General features: G+C 33.7%; 1 protein-coding gene across 1 annotated transcript; it reads left to right on the forward strand.

The window, feature by feature from the left end:
- Positions 1-51: 51 nt before the first annotated feature.
- On the forward strand, positions 52-8,358 carry LOC149903193 (nose resistant to fluoxetine protein 6-like). The gene is made up of 13 exons (XM_090109141.1): positions 52-175; positions 607-898; positions 1,424-1,612; positions 2,664-2,743; positions 2,950-3,143; positions 3,524-3,638; positions 3,953-4,167; positions 4,924-5,114; positions 5,519-5,654; positions 6,802-6,988; positions 7,075-7,217; positions 7,619-7,721; positions 8,264-8,358. The coding sequence occupies exons 1-13, from the start codon at positions 52-54 to the stop codon at positions 8,356-8,358; spliced, it is 2,064 nt and encodes a 687-aa protein (XP_089965267.1).
- Positions 8,359-10,405: the final 2,047 nt, after the last annotated feature.

A 10,405-nucleotide genomic window follows, 5' to 3' on the forward strand; every position in this document is an offset into this window, starting at 1 on the left:
CATAACCTACGTAATCTATCTTTTACAGATTATGTCCTTGCATCCAGAAAAATGGACGTCATACAAATAAACCCCCAAAATGTATTTGATACGGAGCTGTATGAAAGCGTGCTGGATCCTAAAGAATGTCATAAACAATTGAATTATTTGTCAAACAGCTCTTTGGTTATGCAATGTAAGTAATTATTGAGAGGATTAATTTCGAAATTGATTAATTTTAGATGTATTGCGTATGTTTATATTCCAAAATTTTATATTCAACTTTGAATATGTACGAGATTTTATTACTCTTTATTCGTGTTATTTATAAAAATCACTGTTTTGATTTTGGGATCTTTAGGAGTAAAAAATACGTAAGCGACCTAAGTTACTTCTATTGGTAAATACTCACAATAAGCAAGTTGCTTATTAAGCAATAGAATGTTTAACACTGTCTATATTTTGTTAACTACGGGATACTATTAAAGTAACTAGCCCATTAACTTCATTTCTTCAACCAATAAACTAATACGAACGAACATTTGGCATCATTCAACAACATAGATAACTAGCATAAATACCTAGATATAAAATTTGCAAAACAATTGAAATACCCACTTGTTTCAGTTCTAGACGCAAGCGCAAAAATTCCAAGTGGAGTACTATCCCTAAATGTTTTTGACTATGGGGACTACTACGAGTGCCTTGACATAGACCATTCCATTAGCGACATGCACATACAGGGGAAATACTGTATGATTAACATACCATTCACACAGAAATCTAGCAAAACAAACATGTACTATAAAAGCATGCTGCCAAAATTCTCAACTAACGATTTAATGGAACTGTTTCCTGAACAGGTGGTTGTTTATTTTAAATCTCTGTTTGATAATGTGGAGAATTCGCCTGCGATAAGGTAAGTAAATAATTTAAAGATATAATATTACACTGTTAAGATATGTCCCCGTACCATGTCTTAAAGTAGGATTATAAAAAATTACAGATAAAACATCATGGTATCTTTCCCGGAATCCAATCCATCCCCGTCTTAATGTCGTAATAATATTTATTGTTTTCTCAACTAGAACAATGTTACCGGCTGTTCTGACAGCCAGTCATCTTCTTTCTAACCTTTTCTTATAGTGTTTTAAAACATCATTATTGAGTTTTGTAGGCAATGCATTATTTATTTATTTATTTTATTTATGCTTTATTGTACATACATACCAGGACAAACAAACTTAGACTATAATTTTATACAATAATAACACACGGGCACATATGCACAAAAAGGCGGCCTTATTGCTCACGAGCAATCTCTTCCAGGCAACCCTGATTGTAAGGAATGTTGAACGAGTACGCGTTGGCGCAAATTATAAGTATCATCTATATCATATTGCGTTTTTACTTTTACATCGTAAATAATTATATTTACTTCCAGGGATTCTGCAGGCAGTACATTACTATCACCAACTGTGAAACTGGCGTTATGTATTCCAAGGGTATGCACGGTTAAACAGGTGGAAAACTTCATTAATTCCCCCCTCCCACTCCCAAAGGTGACGTATGTCGAGAGTTTCTGCCGACTTCCCAATGACATACCCTATGTTACAGCTGATTATATTGCTTTGTAAGTTTTGAAATCATATTGACTCATCATTAAAATATTCAGATAGGCCTCTTATTTTATTTATTTATTTAACACTTTAATAGTTGTACATGGTTGTATAGAACAGTCGTACAGAAGCCTTAGAACTACTTACACAATATAGAACAGAGTACCACTATTTTGGCGGCCTTATCACTTAATAGTGATCTCTTCCAGGCAACCACGGTAAAAGGTAAACAAGTAAAATGATCACTAATTGGCGGGACGAGAACAGAAAAAGAATAATTAATAGCAAGAAAACAAAAAATAATAATATATATTATCTACCTTAAATAATACATGTCCATATACTATATCACATAATATACTATACATATACTCTTATATACGGGTACAGGCCATAATAAATTAACCACGATGGCCAGGTGCGTGCTGACATTATCACATGTCGTCTAATCAACTTGTACAATATTAAGATCGTCATTGCAAAGTTAAACGTCGATCAGAAAAATTAACATCTATCAAAAAAATCAAGCTCTTTATTAATTGACTAGCTTCCGCCCACGACTTTGTACGTGCATCCCCGTTTTTCCCCGTTCCTGCAAGAATCTCGGGAAATCCTTTCTTAGCGGATGCCTACGTCCTAACATCTACCTGCATGCCAAATTTCAGCCCGATACCTACGTTCAGTGGTTTGGGCTGTGCGTTGATAGATCACTATATCAGTCACCTTTGAGTTTTATATATATAGATTGTATAATTCCTAAAGTAAAATTTATGTACATGGTCAGGTTGGCATTTTTTATATTCTCCTCGGCATATTTATTATTGGTTGGATTCAAATGTACAAGCTAGGCAGGTGCTATGTTTTGTTGTGTGCTTTCTGGCACTGTTAGGTTAAGGTAGTTATTATAAGCATTTATTATTTAATCAGGAGGAAAGCCTGCAGTAAACACGAGTGAAATAATTTGTTACTCAGTTTTTGAATGAGATTTCTCAAGAGCGTAGACCTTACATCAGTTAGATTAGAGCTACAAGTAATTGGTATTTTAAATTAATATTTTCATTACAGTGGCGTGTTCGGTATGCTTTTTCTTCTAACTCTCCTGAGTACGTCTTATGATTTGTATGAAGTATTCATTCGAAAGAAAAGTAAGTATTTCGACTTTAAATAATTATTTAAGTGTATGTTCCTGTTTCCTGTTATCTATCAAAATTAAAACAGTAGTTGTTTTTTGTTACCAATGTATTGTCTAATATATTTTAATGAAATAAAAAATCGTGTAACAAAGAAATTAATATCTACCAAAATAGTATCGATATTAATTTAGTTGATAACATATTTGATAAATTTACAGAAGAAGTCAGTCGAATACTCACTAGCTTCTCAATCTATACCAATACGAGGCGCTTGGTGAACTTCGAATCCCATAAGAATGCTTTGGAGTGCGTTGATGGGATTCGAACGTTATCTATGTTTTGGGTTATATGTGGACATACTTATATATTTACGTTCATGACGCCACCACACAATATGTCTGATGTTGTACAGGTAAGTTTCAGATAGAGAGAATTTGTCTAACTAAGGATAGAACACATGAAGCATGGAGAGGTTTTTTTTAACTAATTTTATATTATAACGTGATACTGATAACAGTAACAAAGATAACTTTTAGAACAGAACTGAAACTGCCAATTCTAACATAATCATTCAATGATTCTGCAGGCATTGTATATTATATAGTTATAATGTACATATTGGGCGTTTGGTTGTTATAACATATTGGTGATCAGAAGATTCTATCTCAGACAGCAGATAAATTTGAATTCATGGGTCAATTATTAATGTCAATCAATGTTTATATTATCCAATTATATTATTAGCATCGTGACCTATTAGTAGGTTGCCACTCTAAAAATTTATAATTTCAGTGGTCATCATATTTCTCAAGTACATGGATTGTTGCGTGCCCTATCGTTGTTGATACATTTTTTACTCTCAGTGGTATATTATGCATATACGTCATACCAAACAATATAACTGCAAGTAAGTGATGTGTTATCTAATAATTAAATGTTTGAGTTTGATTATAATTGCTAATTTTTGTTCGTAAATGGAATTTTATCTATGTCAAATATATGCAAATCAACTCCATGGTTTTCTGTTACATACTTGTGATTTAATAACTCAGGCCCCGGAATCACAGACACAATGCAAAATCTATTGTGTGTTGACCGATCGGGCCGTTCGGGGCTCAATGGGTTGATTGCTGATCTATCAACTGCGAGTAGAACGTCTAAAAACTTTATAGATTATCATCCGAATTTCAATGTTTTTATAACAATCATATTTCCTTGTAGAACCATTCTTGAAGCACATCCACATATTCTACCTCTATCGGATCTTGCGAATGTTTCCTATCTTGGCGACAATAGTCCTCCTCCAGACGTCAATCATGACCTGGATCTCTGATGGTCCTGACTGGGAGAAAATGGGCATGGCTTCGGAACTCTGCAGACAGCGCTGGTGGGCCACCTTGCTGCATATACAGAATTTCTATCGACCACTAGGAATTGTGAGTTTTATGTTATTTGGTAATCTAACTTTATCACTTTTTGAATCTTTTTTACAACATTTTCTGGTGCTTTGATAAAGTCAAGTCAAAATATTATAGTTTTACCATTTACTAATAATTATTACTACTTCTAATCTTCTTCTCTTTCTCTTCTAATTTATACTTTACAGAAGATCGGCAAATGAGATACACTGATCATAAACATCTATACTAATATTATAAAGCTGAAGAGTTTGTTTGTTTGAACGCGCTAATCTCAGCAACTACTGGTCCGATTTGAAATTCTTTCGGTGTTAGATAGCCCATTTATCGAAGAAGGCTATAATTATATAATCACGCTAAGACCAACAGGAGCGGAGCAACGCGGGTAAAAACGCGGGGCACAGCTAGTCTTAATCTTAATCTTAATCTTAATACTATTATAAAGGCGAAAGTTTGTATGGATGTATGGATGTATGGATGTATGGATGTATGGATGTTTGTTACTCTTTCACGTAAAAACTACTGAACCGATTACAATGAAATTTAGCACACATATAGAGGGTAACTTAGATTAACATATAGGATAGTTTTTATCCCGGAAATCCCACGGGAACGGGAACTATGCGGGTTTTCTTTTGCAAACGCCGGCGAAGCCGCGGGCGGAATGCTAGTTATACATAAAGCACAAGTAGTAGTAAATCAAATATGTTTTGAAACATCTTCTTTCATCAATAAATGTATTATGTATCTTTGTACTCTTTTCTTTTTTCGCAGTGCGTCTTACAATCTTGGTACATAACAGTAGACACTCAGCTTTATTTGCTGAGTCCTTTTGTAATAGTGTTTCTTCTGGGTTCGTCTTTGGTCGCGTGGATTGCAATTACTACAGTTGGATTGGCATCTATGATTATAGTTGTAGTTTATGTGGTCAAATATGAGTTCCCTTCTGCTCTCATGAATGTTTAGTGAGTAATTTTTCTAATTGTTATGTAACTAGCATAAAGCATTTTTGAAGTGAAAACTTCTTTAGCGGCGTTGGGTATAAAATCTTAAACTCGCGTCAGGACACGTGACCTGATCGAAAAAGCGTAAGACGGATGGATATCAAACATGCTCAACGTTAATAATCAAGTTTTCACTTCTGCCGGCACTCCGGCATTTTATAAAATGCTTCATAGATCAAAAACCTATTACTTATTCTAAAGTAATTAATGAATATTGTAATCCGGCTCATACTTTTAGGAATAATAATACAACATATTATTTGTTAAGGAACGTTGTTGTAGGACTATACCGTATTTATATCTCAATAATCCTTCCTTAATCAAATTTACACATCTAGACATTAATAAATTGATTTATTTTACAGCTACACAGATTCATTCGTGAACTTCTTCCACGACTTTTACTTTAACACAGCCACTCGCGCCTCTCCGTTTGTAATTGGTATATTATTTGGTTATTTATTAAAACTATATCGAGGAAGAAAAATAGAATTACCTATGGTAAGTGAAAAAGAGTATATTTAGTGTCATGTACATTTTATTTTATAAAAGTTTAAAAACTAAAACCGGGCTACTAAAGCACGCTCTAAAAAGTACGAAACAAGAAAATAGTTGCCGCTGATAAAGATTTGTTTAATGGTCATATTATAACAGTTTGATTTTATTTTATTACTAACTGTGCTCCGCGGTTTTACCCGCGTTGCTCCGCTCCTCCATGCTTATATAGCCTACTAGGTTTCCGTCCGCGGCTTCGCCCGCGCAGTCAAAGAAAATCCCACATAGTTCCCGTTCCCGTGGGATTTCCGGGATTGCGTTATTTTTCCGGGATACAAAGTAGCCTGTGTCCTTCTCATTTATCAAAATATCTCCAAACCAAATTTCATGAAAATTGGTTCAGTAGTTTAGGCGTGATTGAGTAACAGACAGACAGACAGAGTTACTTTCGCATTTTTAATATTATAGTATGGATAACCTTCCTCGATAAATGGGCTATCTAACACCGAAAGAATTTTTCAAATCGGACCAGTAATTCCTGAGCACGTTCAAACAACTGCAGAGTTTGTTACTCTTCAGCTTTAAAATATTAAGTATCCATACTAATATTATAAATGCGAAAGTAACTCCATCTGTCTGTCTGTTACTCAATCACGCCTTAACCACTCAACCAATTTGCATGAAATTTGGTATAGATATATTTTGATACCCGAGAAAGGACATAGGCTACTTTTTACCCCGGGACGTAGGATAAGTTTTATCCCGGAAATCCCACGGGAACGGGAATTATGCGAGTTTTTCTTTGATTGAAGATTATAATGAGTCTCTAAGCAACGGTAGATGGATATTATGCCATATTATGACCACGTCTTTCCTTAAACTATAGACATTCTTCTTTATGTTTGTAATTTTGTTAGATTCTTGTCAGGTGTAATAGTGAAAAAATATTTCTATTTTATTCCTGTTTCTATTTCTGAAAAGTTTTTTATTCAAATATTAGTTACTATAATATTATAACCATTTGCCTTGTATCATAATTATTTACCTATAATTACCGAAATTAATTCACATCATACGACAGTAATATAGCTCAGTGAGACGTGGTGAAACTCTTGAATATTAGTAAATTCATAAATCAATATATTTTTTTTAGAAATACGTCATAGTTTTTTGGATAACAGCGTTCTCTAGCATGGCATACTGTGTCTTCGGTATCTATGAAACAGTCAGCATACCATATGAATTCACTTTGTTCGAAGCGATTCTGAACTCTATTATGAGAGCATTATGGGCTACTTCACTGTGTTGGCTGATATTGGCATGTGTTCATGGTTATGGTGGTAAGCATGATGGTAATGACTAATGATGATGGTGGTGATGATGATGATGATGATGATGGTGATGATGATGTTTTTTTTTATTCCAGGACCGATAAACTGGTTCCTGTCGTTACCACTATGGAAGTTACCGGCACGATTGTCGTACGCGGTGTATCTGGTGCATTTAGAGATATTACTTGTCATTAAGAGTTCTATGGTAAAGTTACCGTATTTCACTGAGTTGGAAGTGGTGAGTAGTAGTTTTTCTTTCTACGTAAGCATTAAAAAAACGTGTTTTCCGAGCACACGTGTCAGAAGTGAAACATCTTTGACATGATTCAAAGATACCAAAATAGTCGCCTTACTGCATGACGTAACAGTATTGCCATGACGAGACTTTGAAATTTTACTCTCAACGAGACTAAAGTTTCATTTCAATAATAAAAATTAGTCAAGACTCGCGACCCTAAATATTATAACGAACTATAGTTCGGTACAATTAAAAAGTCAATTTTAGATATGAAATTTTTACTTATTTAGTTAATTCAAGTACTAAGGGAAAAAGTATTTATTTTTAAATAGAGTTCCATATGTTTATAGGTTAGAATATTTTAGTCCTTGGTATTGAGATTAAATGTTATTTCTTTACAGATGTACGAAATAGCTGGAATTACTTTGCTTTCTTTACTCTTAAGTTTCATCATGTGCGTTCTTATTGACGCTCCAGCATCCACTTTGGTTAAACTTCTGTTTAGTGAGTATAAATTAATAATCACATTTATATGTAGGTATCTATAATTTTTAAGCTATTGCATAGACTATCGCAGGCCTTGAGCGCGGGGACCGAATCCAGAAATTCCGTTACGAAAAAACCTCACGCTCCCCACTCCGACGGGCTCGGAGGTGCGGCTTGAAGGCATAGCATGCAATAGCTTTACCGCGGCAGTCCCCGAGTGCCACACGTCTTTTTTTTTTATTTAACAATGACGAAAATTGTTTTATGCTATTGAAATTAGACAATCGATTAAATCAATATAAAAACGATATTGCATATGTAGAGTTTTTAATTTTTAATAAGATACCTAATACTAATAAATTAGACAAATTTTGATTTTTGCTTGGTTGCATTTAAAAATCAAGCAATATTGATTCATTTATAAAATTTTATGTATACGGTAAAATTAAAGTTGGACCAATTTTAATTTATGCGATTTACATTTTCTGAAGTATTAATTAAAATGTATTGTTTTATTAGTGAAAGAAATAATAATAATTGAGAAAACTTATTTTTTTCAGTGCAAAAGCGACCCGTAGAGAACCCACACAAAAGCGCGGCTATAGAGGAAGATTTCAGCAGTGAAAATAAATGCAGACAACATTATGATAAATAATATTATTCATAAGTAGTAATGTTTATTAAAATTGTTATATTTCATTTGTAATTTCGGTTAGGTATGTATAGATATTATGTAATGAAATAAATCGTTTATATTATAATACTTAAAATATTTTATTTTATTTCATCAGCGCCGATTTTTCAATCCTTGGTTAAAATATATCCGTCCAATAAAGTATTACACGAACATATTCAAATGTCACCTGTAAACTATCAAATACGGGCAAGTAGAATACATTTTTGAAATGGTAGTTTAATAATAAATACATTATACATCAAATAAGTTACACACACACACACACAAATATTATGTTTTGTGTTTGTGGTTGAAATTTGACCACTAGGCGACCACTAGTTTTAATAATTACATAGTACAAGAAAATTCGTTAATTTATCATTTCTTATTATTTGTTCATCTATAAATCATATTGTGCAATCACAGATAATTTATAAGTAAGGTCAGTGTCGTGGTTGCAGTTTAAATCAAAACAATGGGTACCAGGCGGGAATACTTTGCAAGGAGATTGTAGAACCTCTACGATTGATGCTACGACAGATGTTATTACGAAGGATGCTTTTTTTCTGTTCATAACCACTAAATTAGTTGATTTGTTAATGGATAATATCACATGATATGCTTTAAAAATTGTGAGTAACAATGCTGAATATCGCTGTTTGTTCTGTGTCTGGGTGATAATTATTTATCTTTATTTATATTTATTTAAAATTACATAATATATTATTATTTTGTTTATCAACCATTTAGTTTCCACGGTTTCCATAATACAAGCGAAAACTTTAGTATGGGATCAGATCGTGCCGTGTGTAAAAATCGCATGAAATATTTATTTATTATATGAAAGATTTTCTATGCATACTAATATTAGGAAACAACTAGCTGTGCCCCGCGGTTTACCCGCAGTGCTCCGCTTCTATTGGTCATCTTGGTTCATAAATCTGCTAATTAAGTGAAATTTTAATTTTGAAAATTATTTATCTATTATCTAACACCGAAAAAAATTTGAAATCTGACCAGTAGTTGCTGAGATTAGCGCGTTCAAACAAACAAACAAACTCTTCATAGATTCAACTGTAATAGAACCTAGACAAGAAACTCTCTATATTTAAAGAGTGGTTGAGTAACTTTTATGAGAACGAGAGCTTCAGGGTGATTTCGTAGTTGCAGTCTAAATCAAAACATCAAGTACCAGGCGAACATGCATTACAGGGAGACTGCAAAGCCTCCCCTTAACTTTGCTGTGTGCAATCCAGACTCAATAAATTATATTGTGTCTATGTAGTTGAATCGCAATAAAGATAAGCGAACACGCGTGACTTTGAACAAAATTGATAAAAATTTCAAGGGTAAATTATCTACAACATCACTTACTTTGTATACTTTCTACTTACATGCTACAGATTACTATAAAAGTTATTTAGATACATTTTATTAGACGCTATACATGATGGCTATGATAAATCCATACTAATATTATAAATGCGAAAGTAACTCTGTCTGTCTGTCTGTTACTCAATCACGCCTAAACTACTGAACCAATTTGAATGAAATTTGGTATGGAGATATTTTGATACCCGAGAAAGGACATACCTTTTATTGCGAAATATGTACCACGGGCGAAGCCGGGGTGGAAAATATAATTTATAAAAAATATTACATTGTGAGGATCGAGATCATAGTTTCAAAAGTTCCTTTTCAACCAATGTCTCGAGTATAATGGTACGGGGTCTAGCAACGTTTTAAAAAAAATATTTTAGTATAGTTGGGTTTTAAAGTGAAACTTTTATTACATCGTCTCAAAGTTTTTGGTCTGTGTAGCGCATGTCGCGCGTATCGCGGCTGCCGAGGTATACCTACTCGGCAGCCGACCGTCACGCGACATGCGCTACACAAAGCAGTGTTCGGAACCGTTCGAACAGTTTCACTTTTACCGTGGTTTCATAAAACCACACAACATTTTTGATATACTATTTCTCTTGCTATTTCGGTTAGAGTCCGCGCTGTCTGGCTGGCGGTAGTGGTT

Source organism: Colias eurytheme, chromosome 13 (assembly GCF_061535395.1).
Source record: "Colias eurytheme isolate Ceu_HAF_F1 chromosome 13, ilColEury1 Martin Lab GWU primary, whole genome shotgun sequence".
Classification (NCBI taxonomy): domain Eukaryota; kingdom Metazoa; phylum Arthropoda; class Insecta; order Lepidoptera; family Pieridae; genus Colias; species Colias eurytheme.

Excerpts from the sequence above, each read along its gene's own strand:
- LOC149903193 (XM_090109141.1), top strand. The coding sequence starts at position 52 with ATGGACGTCATACAAATAAACCCCCAAAATGTATTTGATACGGAGCTG. Across the intron at positions 176-606 it reads CAGCTCTTTGGTTATGCAAT|TTCTAGACGCAAGCGCAAAA; the intron begins GTAAGTAATTAT and ends CACTTGTTTCAG. Across the intron at positions 2,744-2,949 it reads AGTATTCATTCGAAAGAAAA|AAGAAGTCAGTCGAATACTC; the intron begins GTAAGTATTTCG and ends ATAAATTTACAG.